Source organism: Salvia miltiorrhiza, chromosome 1 (assembly GCF_028751815.1).
Source record: "Salvia miltiorrhiza cultivar Shanhuang (shh) chromosome 1, IMPLAD_Smil_shh, whole genome shotgun sequence".
Classification (NCBI taxonomy): domain Eukaryota; kingdom Viridiplantae; phylum Streptophyta; class Magnoliopsida; order Lamiales; family Lamiaceae; genus Salvia; species Salvia miltiorrhiza.
This window is the reverse complement of record NC_080387.1, coordinates 68913292-68938063: the sequence shown is the minus strand read 5'-3', so window position 1 is coordinate 68938063 and position 24772 is coordinate 68913292. Positions and strand designations below refer to the sequence as shown.

Sequence of the window (24772 nt, the reverse complement as noted above, 5' to 3'; positions counted from 1 at the left end):
GGTCTCTATTTATACAAGTAGGAAGCTAGGGTTTTAGGGAGATTTCTTGGTCAACACACATAAGATATATCTTGAAGATATATTTACAACAGTAGTTATAATTGTATTATTTTACCTCTGTAATCCTCAATTTAATTTTTAATAAATTAATAAGTTTATCAAAATACTCTCCAGTTCTCTTTCGGTTTGTGTTTGTTGAACCCTTTCTCATTTTGTAAAACAGGCCGATCTTATAGAGTACGGAGAAAATAATTTTGATGAACTTATTAATTATTAAAATTTTAAAATAGGGGTTCTAAAGATAAAATAGTACAATCATACTATTTATTTTTAATATTTTTTAAATAAAGAATTATAGTGAGAAAACTAAATTACCCGGTCATTAAATCTTCACAATATTATTTGGGCCATAATAGTATTTCCACGAGCAGTCAAACTGATCTCTTACATTACTTAATGGATTTAATGATAAATATATTGCTTGATTAAAAAAATGATATCTCTATATATATTGCTTACTGACTACTTATATGCCGCACATCATGTATGAAAGATATATGCAAATACAATATTAAAGGGTTAAGGTGCAGATAGGCCCCTCAAGTGAAGTCCCTTAGAGCATTTCAGTCCTCTTACTAACTGTGTGTGCAGATTGACCCTCAAACTCAAAAAAATGGTGCAGATCGCCCCCTCTGACTACCTCTGACTTAACACCGTTATGGGTCGTTAGTCAGAGGGGGCGATCTGCACCGTTTTTTTGGAGTTCAGGGGCTAATCTGCACATTTTCCCTTTTTGGAGTTCGGGGGCTAATCTGCACACCGTTCATTAAAAAAAATCACATCTCATCTTCTCCGACCAACTTTTCCGGTGTCAATCGCCGTCAGATGAGGAAAATCACGAAATCAAGTTCCCAAGCCCCAAATCGGGAATTTCAAATCGGCGTCATTGCTCCCAAAAATCACATAATCGAAATGGAAACTCGAATTCTCCCTCGAACGTCACTGCCCCCAATTGCAGAATCACCCCCAACGAATCGAACTTCGCCTCGCCGTAGGCGGTGATCGTGACCCCAATCGAGATCATGTTGGCCATGGTCTCTGATTTGAAGGCATCCTTCTTCAACAGCACGCCGATAGTGTAGATGGCGACAGGCATCGTCGGCCTTTATCACCGGATTTCGCCGGATTTGAGAGAAAGAGGCAACTCCTTATCGAGAAAAGCTAGGCGACTCCTCATCGAGAAAAGCCAGGCGGCGGGTTCACCGGATATTGCGGCGGCAATTTCCGACGGAATGAGAGAATTAGAGCTCGTCCTTGACGCTAAGCGTGTGCAGTCGAGCGAGCTCCGAGGTTTAGGGCCCAAGAGAGAAAAAAGGGGCGGCGCCCTCCGCCGGCCTCGCCGGAGCTTGAATAAGCGACAATGACGATCAAATTTTGAGCGAGAGAGATGAATTAATTAAAAAGTTAAAATGTGCAGATTAGCCCCTGAACTTCGAAAAAACGGTGCAGATCGCCCCTTGACTAACGGCCCATAACGGTGTTAAGTCAGAGGGGCCGATCTGCACCGTTTTTTGAGTTCGGGGGCCAATTTGCACACACAGTTAGTAAGGGGACTGAAAGCTCTAAGGGCCTCCACTTGAGGGGCCTATCTGCACCTTAACCCAAGATTAAATGCATGTATAGGTTTACCTGCTCTATTTTATTTTTATTTTTCAAAAAAATTACAAGAAGTATCTAATATATAATCAAATAAGCAAAACAACCCGTATGCAGACGATACCTCTACACCACACAAAGGTGGAAAACTACCCGCACACAGATGAGATTGAATCCAAGACCTCTCACAAAGGAGAGTCTTTGGGTGTTTCAACTTTACATGCTCTTTTTTTTAAAAATGCACTTACACTTTATTTTATAAAATTAGTGTATTGGATTGAAATTCGGTAGGATGTTAAAGGATTTCGAAAGTTTTGGTGTATTCAATCCAAACTTTTAAAAGTCCTTTAAAATCTAGAGGTATTCAATCCAGATTTTTTAAAGTCTTTTAAAATCAGGTGGTATTCAACATTTCATGGATTTTAATAATTCATGGATTCTGATGGATTTGTCAAAAAAATACAAAGAACAAAATCCGAGCTTTAGACTTGAGATTTTCGATGGATTCCTCTAAACTTCACGCGACTCCACTCGGATTCTATGGACTTCGAAAGTCCTTTAAAATTTATGGACTTTTTAAAGTGCTTTAAAATCCTACATAATCCCAATCCAATACACCCCTAAATATGTATATGTTCATTTTATTAAAATCAAGTTTATTGCGATAAATGTATCTAGCTATGCTTAGTTATATAAACGAATGTCGTACACGCAACTCAAGAAAAGTAAGACTGCAAAGAATCAATGTTTACAAGTAATAGTATAGGGGCTTAATAATAATAATAATAATAATAATAATAATAATAATAATAATAATAATAATAATAATACCTAAATAAACTTTTGACCAAACTTATATGAGATATTTATTTAGAATGTCTCTACATTCTAAAAAAAAAAAAAACTTTGTTCCTATGTTTTGTTGCCTCCTTAATTATTTGTGTGGGTGGTGATTCCGCCTGCGTGCGGATAGTTTTTTCACCTATATATCGTGTGAAAGTCCCGTCTTTATGCAAATTAGTTATTTAATTATATAATAGATATATCTGATTATTCTTAGGGGGAAAAAAAAAGTCAGCTTGGGTTTGAATTGAATGTAAAATTTTAATGTATGTTTAGGTTTAAGTCATTTGATGTCAACTACTCATTGATTTTCGCCAAATATGGACAAAAGTAATAAGTACATAACAAAAAGTCAAAAATAGTGAAATTGCTCAGTGGACCACCGGTCTTTAAACTAATGTCTTTAGGTTTGTAATTAAATTAGTCTCCCCTAATTCTCCGCACAAATTTGGACTTTCACCTTGAAACTTAAAATTAATTAGTTTTTGAAACTCAGTGTCTGGAATGTCCTCTTATGTTGTAAATTTAATTAGAGTTCAATATAGACATTTGAGCTTCAAAAAGTATTTAATCAATTTTGAGTCTAAACATCCAATGTAAGTTTAGATCTCAGCTCCAAACTCAAGTATGAAATTAAGAGATTGATTACTGTAGTAACTGTACGAATAGGTAATTTCGATATCTTTTTTCTTCTAATATAATCCACTATCTCATTTTTCTTATTATATTCTACAATCATATACTAGTATCTAGAAATCTTCTACATAAAGGATGGTCAACTTAGCATAACTTGAATACATCCTTGAGCCACATCGTTTGCAATTTAAGGCCCAATTTTGTGGGCCACGAATTGTTTTAGGAAAGTTGTGGCCCATAAAAAATAATTTAAACTAATTTTGACTAGTCATTGCGACCAAACTCGATGATTAATGATTGGCTCAACTAAATGCTCTGTGTAGATGGAATATTTTTTTGGTGATATCAATTTTCAATGTCCCTTAGCCGAGGCTAATTTGGTCATTTCAAGTCATTCAATTATTTGAGACATAATGCATAGCCTTTATTTTGGTTATTACTGACGAATCGTTTAATTGGAGAGCTTGTTGGGATTCCCAAATTGAAAAATTATCCGGTATTTGTGGATAAGTTTAGTTTTATGGGTTGCAATTTCGAGTTCAAAATTTGTTACTCTATTCTATTTGTGTGATACGTGTCGGAAAATGAATAGTCAAATTAATTAATATTCCGCTGAAAAATATCCATATTATTGTCATCATACACAATACTACTCTCTCCGTCTCCAAAATAAGTTCCTCTTTGGGGACGGCACGGGATTTTAAGAAAAATTGGTAAAGTGTATTGATAGTGGAGAAAATATGTTATAATTAATATTGGGAGTGGTGAACAAGTGTTATAATTAGTATTGAGCGTGGTGAAAAAAGTGAAAATTAAAAATAAATAAAGTAGGGATATTTGCCGTAAAATACACAAATTTTCAACAAATTCTGATTTTTCCCATGATCTTTAAAATTTGAAAAAAAAAATACACAACCTTTCGATTTTTTCTGATTTTTCCCACGGGTATGAAATACTCTAAAATAGAAGCCGATTTTAGGGCTTTTGACTTAAATTCTTTGATACTTAAGCGTGAGGGATAATAAAGATGTCATAATAAAGTCGATGTACACGCTTAAGTATAAAAAAATCTAAATCAAAAGCCCTAAAATTAGCTTCTATTTGAGAGTATTTCATATTCATGAGATAAACTAGAAGAAATCAAAAGGTTGTGTATTTTTTTTCAAATTTCAAAGGTCATGAGAAAAATCAGAATTTGTTGAAAGTTCGTGTATTTTACGGCAAATATCCCAATAAAGTATTATTAGTGGTGGGGTAGTTGTCCAAAAATGAAAAGAAAGAAAGAGGAACTTATTTGGGGGACGTCCCAAAAAGGAAAAAGATGAACTTATTTCAGGGACGGAGGGAGTATTATTTATTCATGTATTAAAATACTGCATTCGTCCCAAGTTTTAGTATCTACTTTTCCCTTTTTAACTGTGTCACATTTTGATATTCATTTCTAGTTTTAATAAAAGTAGGTGAGATCCTTGCGCTATTTTAATTATTTTAACATTCACATAAAAGATAAAAGATGAGACTCTTATTCCACTCGCAACACATCAAATCACTTTATTAAAACTCGTACCACTTTTAAATGGATACTTAGAGCACCTCTGATGGGAGGTGCTTAAGTTGGTGCTATAATGGTGGTTCCCACCTTAAGCACCTCTGGTGCTAAAATTCCCATTTCCACTAAAATTTCAATTTCTACACTTTTATATTAAAAATATTTAATTTTCATTGAAATTAAAATTAAACATTATATTAAAAATAAAAATTACATAATTTGAATAACTAAAAAAAATACATAATTTAAAATATAATTTAGATGAAAACTAAAAAAAACACTCCCTCCGTCCGCGAAAGAACTTCCTATCTTTTTTTTTTTTGAGATGTCCACAAAAAAACTTTCTACCTATTTTTGGACTATACCCCACCACTTATAATTACTCTTACGTTTCACTTTTCACAACTCTCAATATTAATTATAACACATTTTCACCACTCCCAATACACTCAATTACCTTTTCACCACTCTCAATACACTCAACAATATTTTTTCTTAAAATTCGTGTCACTCCTATCTAGAAAGTTTTTTCATAGACGGAGGAGTAACAATTACTAAGATTAAAAAAAAACAATTTTTTTTTAAAAAAATTAAACCCCTACCTGCCCTACCTACCCCACAAACTCCCCCCTTCCTTTCCCTTTTTTCTTTCTTTCCTCCCCACCCGACCTCCCCCCTTCTCTTTCCCTAGTTTCCCCTACTCTCCCTCCCCCACTTCTCTCTCTCTCGCTTAAATTATGCGCGGTAAAAGCACGCACCGTCCAAAATCAGCCATTCGATCCAAGGTGAGAGATCACACCGGCGTCGCACCACCGCAGGTTTCTAGCGTGCGATGCGAAACAATTGGCGTGTCGATCCAGGGCGTTTTCTCTCCCATTGGAGATTCTCTAAAAGTCGAAACGAAGGGAGTATACAATTAGGCCTAAACAAGAAATAGATTACAACTGATTGAATCTATCTTTGTACTAAGATATATAGGGTAGGGTTAATATAAAAACCCCTCTTAAGATGAAAACTAGGAACCAATTTAAAGCCATTGATTTAAATAAAATAGAGGGCTGAGATTAAACTACAGATGCACAATTTCGATTGCATAGATGCACAGTTTCAATTGCATAGATGCACAATTTCGATTTGCTTGAGTATTTTGCATTGTTGGTTTCAATTGCATAAATTGCATATTTTTTAAGTGCACAGTAAATATAATAGATGCACAATTTCTTTTGTTGACTAAATCCTAACCATTAGATCTAATATTTAAAAGGTCAAGATTAGGTTCCTAGTTCTCATTTTAACAGAGGTTTTTATTAGAACCTCTTCCAAGATATATATATATATATATATATATATATATATATATATATTCTCACCTCATTCACCCTCAATTCTAAATGAAGGTCAATTCCCATTATTAATTCCATTACATGGCTTTACTCGTAATTTATTACGTAGGTATTTAGAAAACATTCAAAATGTAAATAGATATCTAATATCTTATCAATTTACTATTTATATTTATATTGTATTTTTTTAGTTTTAACTTTTATACATACAAGCTAACTCGAATCCCCGACCTATTAATTAAAATAAAAACGTCTTATCAATTAAGTTGTACTTCATCGTCATCTAATTTATTAATATGTTATAATGATTACAATATTGATGTATATTTATATTATATTTTGTAATTAATTTGTATATATAATTATTTGGTAAATATTATATACATATCAGTCAATCAATATTTAATAAGCCATTATACTCATACATATATTTCCACAACGATTAGTGAGTTAATGTTCCACGACGATTCTCTGTTCTACATGAAATAATGTGGGATTTTATTTGTACTTTTGTTTGTAAAATCCCCAATTTTATCTCTTTTATAATCATTTTAATTAATTTTATACTTTTAATAATAATTTTTTCTCTCATCATGAAAATCCCAAATCCAAACATGGAAAATTTTCCTAAATGATAAAAATTCATTTATTTATTTTCCTTTTTATTCTCATTTTGTTGTCTTTTGTTTTAAATAAACATGTATAATCCATGGAAATCTAAGAAAAAAAAACGAGGAGATAAAGAAAAAACTTTTCACTACAAAAAAATTGGAAATTACCGACGGCGATTTCCCGTCGGTAATGACGACACGGCCGCCGGTAATGTAGTTACCGGCGGCGTTACCGACGGCGATTGACCGCCGGTGATTTGCTCGTCGGTAACGCCATTACCGACGGCGATTGACCGCCGCCGGCAATTAACGGCGGCGCCGCCGCCGGCATTTCCGCCGTTGAACGGCGGAGAGATGCCGGAGAATTATCGACGGCAAACGCCGTCGCTAATTAGCGGCGGCACCACCGCCGTCGGTAATTTCCACCGGAGCGCCACCGCCGGAGTTGGCCAAGATATTACCGAGGGCAAAATGCCGTCGGTAATTACCGACGGCAATATGCCGTTACCGACGGCATTTTGCCCTAGGTAATATTTTTTTTTATTTTATTTTTTATTTTATTTTTTTTTATTTTTTTATTTATTTTTTTATTTATTTATTTATTTATTTTATCGTATATCTACAATTTATTTTCGTATTTATACAGTATTGCATAATTTAGACGAACTTCCCAGTCGGTCACCCATCTTAGTTGTGCTCTAAGTCAAGCACGCTTAACCTTGAAGTTCTTTCGAATGATCACCAGTACAGAACACTCGTATTATTGATATATATATATTATCTATTAATTCATTTAAAGTCTAATTCAATATACAATATCATATATATTCATAACATTAGTATATGTCGAGATAATATCCAAAAAATGTTGTTAATTACGGATTGGGCTCGTTTCCGTTCTTATTTTTATATCAGAAAAATATTTATTTATTAATTTATTATTAATTTTCATTTTTTTTTTTTATCAATCTAGTTTATACACCATAAATATTTTATCAATCTAGTAAGAATCTTGAATTCTTACTAGAAATATTATCTTAGATTAGTGATGAGTGAATCACTAATCAAATTAACATTTTAAGTTATAATTATAAGTTTCTTACTAAGAATCTTCAATTCTTAATAATAATATTAGATTATTATTAGATTAGTAATAATATTAGTAATAATATATATTAGTGATGAGTGAATCACTAATCAAATTAACATTCTTAAGTTATAATTATAATATTCTCACTAAGAATATTGAATTATTAGTAATAATCTTGGATTAGTGATGATTGATGAGTAAATCACTAAGGTAATTAACATTCTTAAGTTATAATTGTAAGATTCTTACTAAGAATCTTGAATTCTTAGTAATAATAATAGATTAGTGATGAGTGATGAGTGAATCACTAAGGTAATTAACATTCTTAAGTTATAATTGTAAGATTCTTACTAAGAATCTTGAATTCTTAGTAATAATCTTGGATTAGTGATGATTGATGAGTAAATCACTAAGGTAATTAACATTCTTAAGTTATAATTGTAAGATTCTTACTAAGAATCTTGAATTCTTAGTAATAATAATAGATTAGTGATGAGTGATGAGTGAATCACTAAGGTAATTAACATTCTTAAGTTATAATTGTAAGATTCTCACTAAGAATATTGAATTATTAGTAATAATCTTGGATTAGTGATGATTGATGAGGAAATCACTAAGGTAATTAACATTCTTAAGTTATAATTATAAGATTCTTACTAAGAATCTTGAATTCTTAGTAATAATCTTGGATTAGTGATGATTGATGAGGAAATCACTAAGGTAATTAATATTCTTAAGTTATAATTATAAGATTCTTACTAAGAATCTTGAATTCTTAGTAATAATCTTGGATTAGTGATGATTGATGAGTAAATCACTACGGTAATTAACATTCTTAAGTTATAATTGTAAGATTCTTAATAAGAATCTTGAATTCTTAGTAATAATCTTGGATTAGTGATGATTGATGAGTAAATCACTAAGGTAATTAACATTCTTAAGTTATAATTGTAAGATTCTTACTAAGAATCTTGAATTCTTAGTAATAATAATAGATTAGTGATGAGTGATGAGTGAATCACTAAGGTAATTAACATTCTTAAGTTATAATTGTAAGATTCTTACTAAGAATCTTGAATTCTTAGTAATAATCTTGGATTAGTGATGATTGATGAGGAAATCACTAAGGTAATTAACATTCTTAAGTTATAATTGTAAGATTCTTACTAAGAATCTTGAATTCTTAGTAATAATAATAGATTAGTGATGAGTGATGAGTGAATCACTAATCAAATTAACATTCTTAAGTTATAATTATAAGATTCTCACTAAGAATCTTGAATTCTTAGTGATTGATGAGTGAATCACTAATCAAATTAACCTTCTTAAGTTATAATTATAAGATTCTCACTAAGAATCTTGAATTCTTAGTAATAATAATAGATTAGTGACGAGTGATGAGTGAATCACTAAGGTAATTAACATTCTTAAGTTATAATTGTAAGATTCTCACTAAGAATATTGAATTCTTAGTAATAATCTTGGATTAGTGATGATTGATGAGGAAATCACTAAGGTAATTAACATTCTTAAGTTATAATTATAAGATTCTTACTAAGAATCTTGAATTCTTAGTAATAATCTTGGATTAGTGATGATTGATGAGGAAATCACTAAGGTAATTAACATTCTTAAGTTATAATTATAAGATTCTTACTAAGAATCTTGAATTCTTAGTAATAATCTTGGATTAGTGATGATTGATGAGTAAATCACTAAGGTAATTAACATTCTTAAGTTATAATTGTAAGATTCTTAATAAGAATCTTGAATTCTTAGTAATAATCTTGGATTAGTGATGATTGATGAGTGAATCACTAATCTAATTAACATTCTTAAGTTATAATTATAAGATTCTTACTAAGAATCTTGAATTCTTAGTAATAATAATAGATTAATAATAATCAATGTTTAAATTTTCACTTGTATTTCAATATATATTTAATTTTAATGTTTTCGTATTATTATCTTTGATCAATTTATTAGATGATAAATGAAAAAAAAAAATTAAAAAAAAAATAAAAAAAAAATAAAAAAATAATTACCGAGGGCATTTGCCGTCGGTAATTGGAATTTGCCGTCGGTAATTAGAGGCGGCAAAATGCCGTCGGTAATTTTGGCCGAACGACGGTGGTGCTATCGCCGGATGGCACCGGCGGTGGTGATTAGCGGCGGCATTTTGCCCTCGGTAATTACCGACGGCAAAATGCCGTCGGTAATAAAATAATATATATTTATTTATTTTTATTTAAATTAGCGGCGGCGTAACCGCCGCTAATTAGCGGCGGCCGTTTTGCCGTCGGTAATTCGCCGGTAATAGTCAAAAGGCGGGTCGCCGTTTTTGCCGCCGCCGTGCCGCCGTTACTTACCGACGGCAAAATAGCCGCCGGTAATTTTCGCCGGTAAATACGCGTTTTTTTGTAGTGTTTATTCTCCGTTTAGAAAAAACTTATATTTTCCGTTTACAGAAAGATACAATATCTATTACAATAACAAAGATAATAATTAACTTCCATAATTAATATTCCCTCCGTTTTCATAAACATGCATAATTGACCACGACATAAGTTTTAATAAAAAGTTTTTTGGAGTATTAATGGTGAATAAAATTGTCCCACATTGAGAGTTGTTAAATAACTTGTGGATAAATAGTGTAAGTTACAAGGGTCAAAATATGAAAATTATGTGTGATGTAATATTCAAAAATGGAGTGTGCATAAATTCGAAGGACGTATAAACCAAAAATATAAGGTATGCGTAAATATGAGGGACATAAGTAATACGAAATAATCCCATAAAAATGGATGCGGTCAATTATGTAAAATTATAATTATACTAACACCATTAATTAAATGGCTGTGAATTTTTCGTAATTAAAATTATTTGATTGATCTTATCCCTCCATCTCCAATAATATATGGCCAAGATTAATTAATTATGTTTCTCATAATAAAAAGAGGTATATATTTGAAATGTTCCATATCATGCAATGTGCTTAGTAAATTAAATATACAAAGATCCGATAATAAAGTGTTGCTCAATTGATAATACGTTTCCCTTCAGATATTAGATTGAGGGTTTGAATTATCACATAAAAAAATAAGAACATCATTGATCCTCCTTTTTAAAAAATACGAAGATCCCACGTATTGTACTCAGGCTACAATTAGCATTTTGTTTGGTATATCCCTATATCAATTAAGTTGTGATCAAAGATTATTTAACTTTAGTTTCACTTCAACAATAGGCAAATCATAACTATTGAAAGTGAAATATAACCATATTCGTTTATTCATTCTTTTTAGGGGGAAGACATATTTTTTTATTCATTAGATTCCAATATTTTAATACATCCAGCTTTTACAAAGCATAGTTGAGTTTGATTCTACATATCAAATTCACTTATAAACTATCTTCAATTTCTAGATAAGTATTTGAAATTTCAAAGTATTTTTATTTATTATTAAGCTACACGTCATATTAATACTTATTCAAACTCCTTTGTATCACATATAGTTGAATGAACTTTTAACATTTTGGGAAATAATAAGTCAGGGAAGGAATATAATAAAAACACATTTTCTTGTATAAAATATGAACTATTTTCAATTCTTAGTTCATTAAGATTTACAGTTAATTCATTATTTTGTTGGATAAATTCATGGTCCTGAGTTTGAATCCCATAGATATAAAAAAAAATATTTTTCGCAATTCATACATTTATACAGTAAATTCATACGCGTTTTACATAAAATTCATACATTTTTGCTGATTTGTAATTTTTATTTTAAGAGCTGTTTTTACTGTAGTCCTTCCCTAATAAGTTATATGTCCGAATATATTTAAATTACAGTGTTATAATATCGAACATTTCACACAAACTTGAATAGTTTCAGTTAAAAATATATTTTAAACAAAAGATAATTCAGCCAAACGAACTGCCCGTCTTAACATCACTCTAGAGAAAATTTTAATAAAGTTCAATCCATGAATGATCGACCTAAAACTCATTTAAATTTTTGCTTGCTGTTCATATTCGATCGACATCGCCCCAAACAAACAAATTTAAATAAAAGGGTAAAGGTCATTTTCTATCCCATCGTTTCAACGAATTCTCAAAAATGTCCCACCCTAACGATAATATCAAAACGGTACCCAACCTATCACAATAATATCACGCGTGTCCCGCAAAAATTTTCCGGGAATCGGAAACTTACGTGGATTGCCGGACTTACACCATGGCAATTCCATGTGGACTCATTTAATCTAGGTGGAATGAATTTTTTTTGCAGCCATTTTATTGACCTTAAACGGCATTGTTGCTGCAGCCGTTCTTCTTCTTCTCCTCTTCAAAGAACGCAACACTCTTCGTCAAATCTCAGCACTCTTCAAATCGCAGCCATAGTTTTAGACGTGGCACTCTTCTTCTCCTCTTTCTTATATCTTAATGTAGATGTATTCTGTGCAATATACATAAATTTGGAAATTTTCGAAAATCTAAAGGAAATTTCAGCATGTAGATGTATTATGTGCTTCTCCCTAAATCCATTATGTTTCGAAAATCCATTTGGAAATTTGGAAATTCTGTGCAATATGTATTCTGTACAGCAGATTCGAAAATTTTGGGAATTTTCGAAAACTTATTCAAATTACAATCGGGTTCATGCTGGAAATTTTCGAATGAAATTCTGAAACAAATATGTAGAAAGAAGCTGAAGAAGTAGATTGAAGAACATCGCGATTGGGGACGGCGATACCTACCGAAAATTTTGAGCCGCCTCTAGGGCTTCTTCAGCAGCCGCCAACGTTTCCTGCGCGATTTGAAGAAGACGAAGGAATCCGCCGCGATTTTAAGAAGACGAAGAAAGTCGCCGCCGCGATTTCAATAAAATTCCACTTTAGTATAATTCGATTTGAAGAAGGCTGCCGTGATTTGAAGAAAACGAAGACAACAACGTTTCTGCGTCTGAATTTTTCTTTGAAAAGGAGAAGAAGAAGAAGAAGAACGGCTGCAGCAACGGTGCCGTTTAGGGTCAATAAAATGGCTGCAAAAAAAATTCATTCCACCTAGATTAAATGAGTCCACGTGGAATTGCCATGGTGTAAGTCCGGCAATCCACGTAAGTTTCCGATTCCCGAAAATTTTTTGCGGGACACGCATGATATTATTGTGATAGGTTGGATACTGTTTTGATATTATCGTTAGGGTGGAACATTTTTTAGAATTCGTTGAAACGATGGGACAGAAAGTGACCTTTACCCTAAATAAAATAAAGAAATCGAAAGCCCGACCGACACATTCTTCAATACAAAAAACAAATGAATTAAATAAAAGCACGCGCTATGTCATGTGGCATTAATCCCCTGGGGCTCCACCCTCTCAAGTCTAACTGCACGGTACTGTACAGGAATCACGGCACCGAATAATGATTACTCAATCACTGTTGGAATAGGGCCTTTGCTGGCGTCTTGCTCCAACTAACGCCGGCAAATTCCCCTTTTCATCCCTCCCCCCTGCTCCTATCGCCACGTGTCGCGGGCCCCACTTACTCCTAAATTCTACTAGTAAACCTTCCCCGTTGATCTTTCCTCTCTCCTCCCGCTTTTCTCTCTCTAAAATTCGCCGTCGCTCAATTATCCGGCGATACACGCGCGTATTCCATCACGTATTTTTCTACACGTTGATTTTGCGGAATACGAGATTCTTTCCTTTTTCCTTTTCTGCTGTGTGGTCTGATTTTATCGCTCTAACTTTTGCGGATATTTTGAGATTTTTTGTGACCGTTCGGATTTCTGGCCTTTAATTTTGGAGGTTTGCGTTTTGCGTTTTGCTCCAAACGAGCTCCTCAGTCTTGAGCTCTCGATCTGCTGCGAAATTCGAGGTTTTTTTCGGCCTAGATTTTTGTTTATTTTACTGAATTGATGGTTCTTTCCTTGGCGTGAATTATTCTGGGTTTTTACTGAAGAGGGAGTCGGGATAATTGTTGAGTGATCAATTGATGCCATAATCTTCAAGAATTAGCAGCGTTGTTCGAAATTGAAGATGTCTGGACCCTTGGATCGATTTGCTAGGCCTTGTAAGTGAAATTGTGTTCAATCTCCTGACGTTTCATCTGCATTTGCGGATTATTACTTGCAATTGTTATGGGGTTCTGGTTTTTTATGTTTGTCTGTTTAATGTATGTGAAGATTTCAATTTCGTGAGCTGTGTGAAGCTTGTCACGGTGCAGTTTAATATTTTATCTACGTATAAGATTTATTAGTTGCAAAATTTGTGGGATTTTGGTTAGTTATGTTCGGCTGTTAGATGAATGTGAAATCTACCTTGCCGCTTGAGGTTGCGACTGCTTTAATTTCTTAGCATTAATATCCAGATGTTCCTCACATGTATATCTAATTGCTGGTTGAACAGGCTTTGAGGGTTCATCTGGCAATGACGAGAGAAGAGAAAGAAAGTCCGATTTTGAAAATTCTGAGGATGAAAGGAAGACGAGAATCAGTTCTTTAAAAAAGAAAGCACTCAATGCTTCTACTAAGTTCAAGCATTCTCTCAAGAAGAAGAGCAGCAGAAGAAAGAGTGATGGCAGAGTCAGTTCTGTTTCAATTGAAGATATCCGGGATGCAGAGGAACTACAAGCTGTTGAGTCATTTAGACAAGCCTTGATATTGGATGAGTTGCTACCAGAAAAGTTTGATGATTACCATATGATGCTGAGGTAATCTCTTTTCTGTTTCTGTTTCTTTGTCAAAATTGAACATATCAAGTGAAATGTGAAATTGCCTGTTAGTGAGGAATATTGACAATACATAGGATTTGAGTATTTGAAGGATATCTTGGTTGAACTCAACAAGCTGAAAAACGTTCAATCTATCAAAGCATGTGGTGGATTAACCTATATCGTTTTTATCTATCTAAGCTATCACCCAAAATAAACACCCTCTAATTCACAAGATATCTATGAAGAGCGCGTAATCTTATTTTGCTGAAAATTTGCTAAAGCTTGATATTATTTCTGCCTCATGCATGCATTCTCTATTGAAGGTGGAATGGTTTCTTTTTCAATCCTCTGAAGGTAACTGGAAGAACTGTATTTATTTTCATGGACTTGCCTACACATGGGTATAAATAAGTATTTGGACCCCTTCATCTTTTTCTCTTGAATCTTTTAACAACGCTATATTAGGAGTAACGCGATCATCTTTCAAACAATGTCTGGTATGCTTTCCGGGATTCAGGCTAGGACTGTTTGATATTTTCTTAAGATGTTTCTGATCTGTAGGATATTTGATGGAAGCTCTAATTTTCTTATTTCTTTAAAATATTACTTCTTTCATCATTTGATAACTCTTCAGCTTTCCCATAACACTTTGGAAATTGTACATGTAGGTTTCTGAAAGCAAGGAAATTTGATATTGAAAAGTCCAAGCTCATGTGGGCTGACATGATACAATGGAGGAAAGATTTTGGCACTGACACTATCGCGGAGGTAACTAGACCCATAAGCTATCATAATTTCTGCATGCAACTTGGCCAGCTTGTTTTCATTTTACATTATGCATATGAATTAAACCTTTAGCTTTGTGGGAATCTGTTCACCACCTTCTTTTTCATCAGGATTTTGATTTTCAAGAGGTAAATGAAGTATTGAAGTATTATCCCCATGGATATCATGGAGTTGACAAAGAGGGAAGGCCTATATACATTGAGAGGCTAGGGAAAGTTGATCCAAACAAACTTATGCAAGTGACCACGATGGACCGTTACATAAGATACCATGTGAAAGAATTTGAGAGAAGCTTTGCTATTAAGTTTCCAGCTTGCACCATTGCTGCCAAACGCCACATTGACTCGAGCACAACAATTTTGGATGTTCAGGGTGTGGTATGTTAGGCACTTCCAGTACTTCAATTATCATGACATCTGAGTCGGTTGTCCTTGGTCTATTTGAGGGGTTTTACTTATTAATCTATTGCTGTTCTCAGGGTTTGAAAAACTTTACCAAGAGTGCAAGGGACCTCATAACACGACTCCAGAAGATTGATGGCGACAATTATCCTGAAGTAAATTCCTGATTTCTTGACTTGCTTTATTTCTGATACTTTATGTGGTTTCAGCTAGTAATCTATATGTCTCTTCATTGCAGACACTCCATCAAATGTTTATCATCAATGCTGGTCCTGGTTTTAGGCTGCTGTGGAATACTGTAAAGAATTTCATAGATCCCAGGACTGCCACAAAGATTCATGTAGTTCTTACTTCTTTTAATCTGGAATCTCAATTTTTCTTTGTTGAAAGACTTGTTGTAACTTAAGGTTCTCTGTTTCTGGTGTTTGGCTCAGGTTCTTGGAAATAAATACATGAACAAGTTGCTTGAAATCATAGATGCCAGGTGAAAGGGGTGGAAATCACTTATTTTTTTATATTGATTTTACTAACATTGATATTCTTTTAAAAAGGCTCTTCTAATAGTTTTGGGCACCTGCAGTCAATTGCCTGATTTCTTGGGAGGAACATGTACTAGTTGTGCAGATCAAGGGGGTTGCCTGCGCTCTGATAAAGGGCCATGGAAGAATCCCGAGATTTTGAAGGTTCTCACTTTCACATGACTACATAATTATGTTGGTCTAACATATTGATTAAGATGGTTTACAGTAGGAGTTTGTTGTGCAGATGGTGCTTAATGGTGAAGCACGGCGTGCCAGGCAGGTTGTGAAAATCATCAATAGTGATGGCAAGGTAGTATATGCGAAGCCGCATTACGCCATGGTATTACTGCTCCCCTTTTCTAATTTTTTTACTTATATTGTTCTTGAGATATTGGATATGAGCTGATATATCTTATTTTCTTGTTTTGTTAGCAGTTAAAAGGCAGTGATACTTCTACTGCAGAATCTGGATCTGAAGCTGAAGATATTGCTTCGCCAAAAGCCACTAGGAGTTACTCACACCTTCGTTTGACTCCAGTCCGTGAGGAGGTGCGGTTAATCCTAGCTTTCTATTCAAATTTGCCTTTTTGACAGTCACAACGGAAAGGAAAGAAAACATACTATTTGGGAAATCTCTAATATTATGTTAGTGGTAGGTAGGACTTAGAAATTTCTAAGTCTGCCTCACGGCTCTCACTAATGAAATTAACATGGACATTACTTCATTATCAGCTATGTAGGTCTAACCAATGATAGATGCATCCCCTGCCAACTCTACTATCTAACATTTTATTAGTGAATAAATCCAATTTTTTTGCTCTGAATATAAGAAACAAATTTCTTTTGATTTCGTCCTATTTATCTATGTCATTTTAGATTATCCATGTAAACACACGATCAATTTAGTGGTAACTTTATCGAGAATGTCAGCAAGAAGTGTCACTTCTCGATGACATGTCTAATGTGCTGAAGCTCAGATGGATTATCTTATGTATATATGGTAACAAGAATGTCAAAGGGAATGTAAAAGAAATGCTATAGAGCCTATACTTAAAAAAATCTTATACTTCTCGTTGTATCTTCTTCATAATAGTTAATGGTGATTTAAGTTGTTTATTAGCTCTTCTTGATGGTTCTAAGGAATATTTTGTTTGTTCTTCAGGCTAAGGCTATTGGAACAGCTGGCTATGTTGGTCAGTTCTCAGGTTATGACGAATATGTCCCCATGGTCGACAAGGCCGTTGATTCTGGGTGGAAGAAGTCCCCTCAAAAGCCTTATGTTCTAAAAGGTTTGGAACAACGCTATACTTTATGACCATTCTTTAACACATAACAGTCTTTGTATGGAGATGCTAATGTGTTTATGACTCATTCCAGAGATAGTTGCACCTCTTAACTCTCAAAAGGCACCAGAAGGTGTTCGTGCTCGTCTTGTGGCAACTCTTATGACTTTCTTCATGACACTTTTCCTGTTCTTCCGCTCAATACATCTCGTGTGACCAAGAAACTTCCGGATGCGTCATTGCATGAGCAACCTGCTCAGGAGTTTTCTTTTGACGCAATTGCGAAGGAGGAGTTTAGGCCACCATCTCCTACTCCATCATTTACAGAAGCAGAACTGTTGTCAACCGTTATTAAAAGATTGGGTGATCTTGAAGAGAAGGTCAATACTCTTGAAGCAAAGCCATCTGAGATGCCATATGAGAAAGAAGAACTGCTGAATGCTGCCGTTTATCGTGTGGATGCCCTAGAAGCAGAGCTAATTGCAACCAAAAAGGTATTATTCGTTATAACACCATAGAGGCTTAACTAGTTAGGAAAATCATGGTTTAACAGAAAAGGTCATGAACTGCCCCGTGATTTCATGCGAAAACTGAGACCTTAAGAGTGAAAATACTGGTTGAACATTTTGCTTCTGAACCGCCGTGCATTATTAGCATCCTTGTATAGTTTCATCACCAATGGAGTCTAATTTTAGTGTCAGCCTAGGAGAGGAGACCGAGTCTTCCTACGATTATCTTGTGTTTTCAGCAGACTTTTCTTAAATTCATTTACATTTAATAGATAATATCATATTCTTTCTTTCGAGTAGGCTCTGTATGAGGCTTTGATGAAACAAGAAGAACTGCTTGCTTACATAGACAGTCAAGAAGATGCCAAGTTCCGGGTAAGTGGAGTCGATGTATAGTTGTCTCGAGTTAACAGAAAGGCAACGGTTTGGTTCTAACATGACTCTCTCTGCAGAAAAAGAAGTTTTGCTGGTAAGCTGCATCATTTTGGAGATTTGATGGTTGAGGATATCGTCGGCTGAATCGAGAGGTTCACCACATTACCTTCATGTTTTTGAGTTGTGATTGAAGATGTATATTTCGTCGTTGACGCGTACCTTTTGTGTGACACATACCTAATATATATATATATAATGTTTATATATATTCATACATGACATGATCTGTAACTTTTTTGGTGTGATTTTAAGATTTTTCTGAAGACATGTTCGTTTGAAACTCTTGTATGTGGAACTATATGAAACATACATTTTAAGAATGGAATGTATGCTGATTGCTTTCTTGACAAAATACAGAAAACTGACTTTTTTAATGATTCGAGGTTAAAATGTCAAAAGACAACATAAGGAAGAGGATAAGAAAGCAGATGGTGCAAAATCTGAAAACTGGGGCCATTTCAGACAACCCAAACATTTATTGAAAACAATTACAGTTTGAAATGTAGCCAAGAAACTGATTGCCAGCCAAGGACTAAAGCAGCTACTTTGTTTACAATGATATAAACACCAAACAAGATTTTATTTACAAAAAAGATAGGAAATAAATCTACCTAAAATGAAATAAAATAGCAAACACCTTGTTCAGGAGCTCGTATCATACAAGAACAAGAATACAATTTGTTATACTCACAGTTTCTGGAGTTAGAAAGCGAAGAACTTCTTCTTCTTCTTCTTTTTCTCGATGTAAGCGAGGAGCTCCTCTTGTTGCGAGAGAGATTGCTCGAGAGACTGCGCAAACGACACATGATTTTTTTCAGTAAATATGAAGCATGAATGAGTATTGGTAATATTAGAAAGGAGAAGGAAACAAAGACTAACAAACCTTTTTGGCTTCTTGAAGGTCTTGCTCTAATGCATCAATACGAGTCAAGGCGTTGTTTAGCATCTCCTCTTTTTCGGGTGCCATAGTCGGGGGCTTCTGGCAGACTATGCTCATCTTCTCCTCCAACTCGTTCATGCGCTTCATCATGATCAAGTAGTCGGCCCTGGAGACGGCCGCCTCTGGGGACTCGTAGACAGGTGGCCGAGTTTTCATCATGTCATCAACGCTACGCATGGAGCTAGAGTAGAGGGTGGCGTCCGTGAGTCTCCTAGGCATGTTGCGTGTCATACGGACCATGGTGACGACGCCCATGACGAATGTCAGCACTCCGGTGAAGATTTGGTTGCTGAAGCCATCAGCGTTCTTGCAAGCATTGATGCCCGGGAAAAAGTCTGTCGATGTAGGAAGATAATAGACATGGAATTAGACAACCAAGTTTGATAGGTCCTTTGTTGTAGGATTAATTATGTTTTGTGTTCCCAACTTTCTGTGTTTTCTAGAAAATGTCTCCAACTTTCGTTTTTTTATTCAAAAACGGACTTTCAGCATTTTTGTCCCCCTATAACGACAGAATGACGAGTCACCTCACCAAATAAAACGTCTTTCCATCTGGTGAGGTGACTGATCATTATGTCTCCGAATTCTGTATAGCGGGTTATTTTTTGGAAAATGCTGAAAGCTGAGTGTTTTTTAATGGAAAATGAAAGTTGGGAGCACAAAACATTATTAATCCTTTGTGATATTAGCAAAAACTCGAAAGATTACGCACCTTTGACAAGCATGAGACTGTCTTGTTGTTTGTTTGCTTTTGGCCAGGCTGCAATGGTCTTCTCAACCATGTGAACGTATTGGTCTTGCTCTTGTGGGATGGGATCGGGGCGGGGATGGGATTGGGGGTAGGGATGAGGTTGAGGTAGGGGTTGGGGTTGGGGTTGGGATTCAGCTACCTGAACAAAATCATTCAAGGTTAATCATCACTTGAGGTTTTAAAACAAAACTAGCTGTGATATGGTTAATATTCGAGTTATTGAATAATAACCATTGGTGGCTTCTTCGTCGTTCCTCATTTTTGCTACTTACCTCTTCAGCAGGAGCAGGGAGCTGCTGCTGCTGCTGTGGCTGCGGAATACTGTCACTCGAAGCAGTAGATCTTGGAGACTCGTCCCTCATGTTGAAAGACATGCTTTTCTTCACATGGCACACATCGTATATCAGTGAACTATCGATATCTTAAAAGACTGAGACAAATAGCTTAGCTTTGTAACCTGCTACCTTGGACTTATTACCATTCTCATCCTCTGAAATCATTTTCTCATCCACAGACGAGGAGGAACGTCTGTACGCGCATTTGTGGTCTCCATTGCGCACCATCTTAAAACGATATCGAAATCACAAAATCCTAAGTTAGTGATGCATCTTAAGGTAAAGGTACTAAAGAATTGAGGCAAGCAAACCTTCATTATTTCGGGGTCGTTCCAAGGGCCCCTATCGGAGACCAGACAACCACCCTTGTCAGCGCAGGCGCACGTCCCGCCCAAGAACTCTGGTAGCTCACTGACACAAGATCAAAACAATGTGAAGCTCTAGTTCTTCATGGATCCCTTAAATGTTCATTTCCTGATGAAAAACGAGTTATGAAAAGTCGAGCAGTAACATTTATTTACCTTGCATCAATGACTTCAAGCAACTTGCTCTGGAATTTGTTACCAAGCACCTGGCAACAAGAAACATGCCAACTCGAATTTTTCATGCCGTTGAGCTAAAGATCAAATGGGAAGAAAGCAAGCTGAGTGTTTGCTTACGTGGATCTTCGCAGTGGTCTTTGGATCGAGGAATGACTTGACAGTGTTCCATAAGAGCCTAAAGCCCGATCCAGCATTGATAATATACATTTGGAATAAGGTCTACGAGAAAAGGGCACTCGAGTCACGTGATAAGATTTCAGAGCTACAAACAAGAAGACCAAAAGGAAACTAGAAGAAAGAGTGAGTAGACACCTCAGGGTAGTTATCACCATCGATCTTCTGAAGGCTCTGAACGAGCTCCCTCGCGGACTTGGTGAAACTTTTCAGCCCCTGAAACGAACAAACGGATTCTTTCAAGTTTCAAGAGATCAAAATTCACAATTGGGAAATTTCTTAAATTTAAGTAGTTTGTTTACACATACCACTCCTTGGACATCCAAAATAGTTGTGCTTTGGTCTATATGCTTCTTGGCTGAAATGGAGCAGGCCGGAAACTTGTCGATGAAGGTCCTCTCGAACTCCTGAACATGGTATTTTAGGTAGCGTTCCATCGAGGTGACCTGCATGAGCTTGGTCGAATCAACCATACCGAGCCTCTCAATGTAGACCGGCCTGCCCTCCTTGTCGACCCCATGATGCCCTTGTGGGTAGTATTTAACGACCTCCTCTTTCTCAGAAAACTCGAAATCCTAGCAATCATACAGTAGGTCGTAAGCTTAAAAAAACACGAGCCATTCAAGAAGATGTTATCTGCAGTGGGCCGTGATCAACAGGTACATACCTCCATAATGGTGTCGGAACCAAAGTCCTTCCTCCATTGAAGCATGTCGGACCACATTTGCTTTGATTTATCGATATCAAACTTCCTGGCCTTTAAGAACCTGTTTGAAACATGCACTTTAGAATTGATGAGTTTGGTATAGTAGTCAGTAATTGATGTCTGGAAAATGATATATTCCAAAATTAGCATACATAATCTCACTTGACATTAAATTTAGGACCCAAGTATATAAGGGATGAACTCATATTTGTCGAGTACGAAGAGAAGGTCAGTTTTTCTCTGATGGTTTAGTTGGATAGAAGAGAACTCAATGCCAAGCATCAAGCATGTAATCATCATTTTTCCCTCTCTTTTCGTGGCTCGTCTCTTAATCTTACAGTTATTCAACTTCGTTGAACACGTAGGCACGCAGATAGGCAGAAGCATACGAGGCTAAAGGAGACTATTCAAAGAATCTCTACAAGGATGATCACTCTCAAATTCTTTCCACAAACAATATATATTTCACCTCAGTAGCAAATGAAAGTCATCGTGTTTTGCAGGGAGTAACTCCTCTAGAATAAGCGCCTGGCGAAATGCATCCACGGACTGCGCCTCCTCAGCATCATGCTCGTCCTCGAGCACAACGGACATGACTCTGCTGCTCCGCCTGCCCCTTCTAGAAATTGAGTCCCTAAACTTGTTAGAGGCAGTGATTGCCGCCTTCTTGAGGGACCCGATCCTAGTTTTCTTCTCATCATCAAGATTATCCACATCATTCTTCTCGGGGCCTTCCAAAAATTTTCACCAACAATCAAATTCAATAAAAGCAACTTCACTTGAATAAAAAACATCTAATCTTAGATTTTCACAATAAACTTTTCATTGTATAATATCTTCATATCATCATCAACAAGTGAAATCCAACCATTGTCCATCAATATACCAAACTTGTATCTTAGAAACATAAAAAAAAATCATCCATGAAAAAATGGGGTCAAGAATCGAACGAAAGCACAGCAACAACGTACTTTGATCCGAGGGGCGATCTAAATGTCCCGACATCTCGATTGCAGCTCACAAGCTTGATCAAGTTAGACAGCAACAGAAATCTACAAATGGGAAAAGTCACAAACCCTATGCCTTTTAAGGAATCGAGTCAACATTGCATAATGCCATCAATATATACACATTGCTTCAACATTTACTACATAAATCTAATCCAATCAAGATTCTAAATGGATCAATTCCTATTAAATTGACACCATATACATATATTGCTTCATATATTCACAAACATGATCTAAACCAATAAAAAAAAACCCCAAATGAAAATTCAAGAAACACCCCACACTCCCAGCAGGGTGATCAATGTTTACTAGAAAATATTACAGAAATAGAGAAAAAGACAATAATTAAAAAAAAAAAAAAGGGATCATTACCAAAACGGAAGAGGGGTGTTTTTTTGTTTCTAAGGAAGACGAGAAAGTGAGAGACACGGAAAAAAAGGGAAAGAGTAAAAGAAGGAAGAAAATATTCACCAGTGAGAGAGAGGAGTTAGAGAGAGAAGGCAAGGGGAGTCTCTAACCGAATTGTCCTCGAGAAATTTGTGGCTTTGCAGCCTACAAAAAATCAATGGCTACCAATTATTCATCACTTTTATACACCATATATGTAACCAAACATAGAAAAATTATGGAGATACATTACGCATTGAATTTAATTTAAAAAGAAGTGTTCTTACTTCTTTCACAGGTCTCCTTCCTTGAGAGAGAAAGAGTTGTTGTAGGAAGGCCGTCGAGTGTGTGTGGCTGTGTGTATGTGTGTGTGTGTGAGAGAGAGTTGTTGTAGGAAGGTGGAAGCCATGTCGGAATCTGCGAAAGATTCCCATTTCCCACCTCTATTGAGGAAGGACTGTTTCGGTTAATTTCCCGCGAAAATTAATTAATTAAATATTAGAACTTTTTTTTGAGACATGTCACGTTTTTTTTTGAGACATATTACGTTTTTTTTAGATAAACAAAAAGAAGTGTTATGTCATATTGTGTGATGAACACAACGTATATATATCTAAATTCAAGCATAATTAAACAACTTATAAATACAGATTTGTTTTTTTGAATTTGAGTATTGTCGTTCCCAAGGGGACACCAAGCGGTGCGACCTCCTGTGTGTGAACAATGAGGTCCCGGGTTCAAACCCCACCGCTCCCCCTCCCCAACTCCCCCAAGTAAAAAAAAAAAAAGAATTTGAGTATTGTTTGACGAATTTTTATACGGGTACTTGCCACGAGTTTTCGTTTATTTTTTATTATTATTTTTGAGAAACACGAGTTTTCGTGTATTATAATTACTTACTAGTACATTCGCCCGTGTGATGCACGGCGAACATAGTTTTGCATCAAAATTAAACGATGTAGTGTGTATATCGGTTAAGTGATTAGGGGTTAATGTCTAAAATCGAAGGTCTTGGGTTCGAGCCCCCTATGGCGCGGCCTTTAAATTTCTTTATTTAATCATGTTAATTTATCAAAAATAAATAAATTAAATGATGTATCAAATAAATAAAAAACAAATATTAAATATAGTTAGAATATAAGTAAATGTAAATTATTTTTTCTTAAAAAATAAAATAATCTACATCAATTACTCAGTAAAGATCCTTAATTTTATTTTATAATTTTAAAAAGTATCGTTTTTAATTTTCCATCTATTTGATGGAAAACTTTATTTTCTTCCCTAAAATTATAGAATAAACAACATCATTCAAATTAAAAGAAACGAAGAAATAATAAAAAAAGAGTTTTCACATCACAATATATATTTATAAAACATGAGCTAATCATGCATAAAATTATTTTTTCTAAGTTAGCTCATTACCTATGTCATCTTATTAGAAAAGCTTCGATTGATAAGTAGGAAAATAAATTATATTATTAGAATTTATTAGAATACTAATAAAAGAGTTGAATAATTATTTGATATTAAATCAAAGATCTTGCA

At 34.9% G+C, this 24772-nt stretch overlaps 2 protein-coding genes across 5 annotated transcripts; one reads left to right on the top strand and one right to left on the bottom strand.

Moving 5' to 3' along the window:
- Window positions 1–13148: 13148 nt before the first annotated feature.
- On the top strand, window positions 13149–18598 carry LOC131005356 (phosphatidylinositol/phosphatidylcholine transfer protein SFH8-like). Its single transcript, XM_057932281.1, is given in 16 exon segments — window positions 13149–13610; window positions 13695–13805; window positions 14141–14444; window positions 15116–15215; window positions 15344–15610; window positions 15712–15789; window positions 15873–15974; window positions 16069–16118; window positions 16215–16317; window positions 16400–16495; window positions 16588–16704; window positions 17318–17444; window positions 17533–17637; window positions 17640–17932; window positions 18248–18322; window positions 18400–18598. Coding segments are annotated over 15 exon segments (1872 nt in total). The 5' UTR covers window positions 13149–13610; window positions 13695–13771; the 3' UTR covers window positions 18421–18598.
- Window positions 18599–18823: 225 nt separating this feature from the next.
- Window positions 18824–23565, bottom strand: LOC131005358 (phosphatidylinositol/phosphatidylcholine transfer protein SFH12-like). Of its 4 annotated transcripts, XM_057932283.1 has the most exons (15): window positions 23515–23565; window positions 23359–23392; window positions 22802–22882; window positions 22300–22561; window positions 21792–21891; window positions 21433–21699; window positions 21263–21340; window positions 21068–21169; window positions 20930–20979; window positions 20720–20819; window positions 20538–20636; window positions 20346–20453; window positions 20035–20212; window positions 19266–19657; window positions 18824–19171 (listed from the first exon to the last, which is right to left on the bottom strand). In XM_057932283.1, the coding sequence occupies exons 3-15, from the start codon at window positions 22833–22835 to the stop codon at window positions 19085–19087; spliced, it is 1857 nt and encodes a 618-aa protein (XP_057788266.1). In that variant the 5' UTR covers window positions 22836–22882; window positions 23359–23392; window positions 23515–23565; the 3' UTR covers window positions 18824–19084. The 4 variants fall into 4 exon arrangements, with proteins under 4 accessions (XP_057788266.1, XP_057788268.1, XP_057788267.1 ...); XM_057932285.1 differs by lacking the exon at window positions 23359–23392 and having other exon boundaries at window positions 23515–23563; XM_057932284.1 differs by lacking the exon at window positions 23515–23565 and having other exon boundaries at window positions 23312–23392.
- Window positions 23566–24772: the final 1207 nt, after the last annotated feature.

Excerpts from the sequence above, each read along its gene's own strand:
- LOC131005358 (XM_057932283.1), bottom strand. The coding sequence starts at position 22,835 with ATGTCGGGACATTTAGATCGCCCCTCGGATCAAA. Across the intron at positions 20,820-20,929 it reads CTTGAAGTCATTGATGCAAG|TGAGCTACCAGAGTTCTTGG; the intron begins GTAAATAAATGT and ends ATCTTGTGTCAG. Across the intron at positions 20,213-20,345 it reads TCCCTGCTCCTGCTGAAGAG|GTAGCTGAATCCCAACCCCA; the intron begins GTAAGTAGCAAA and ends GATTTTGTTCAG.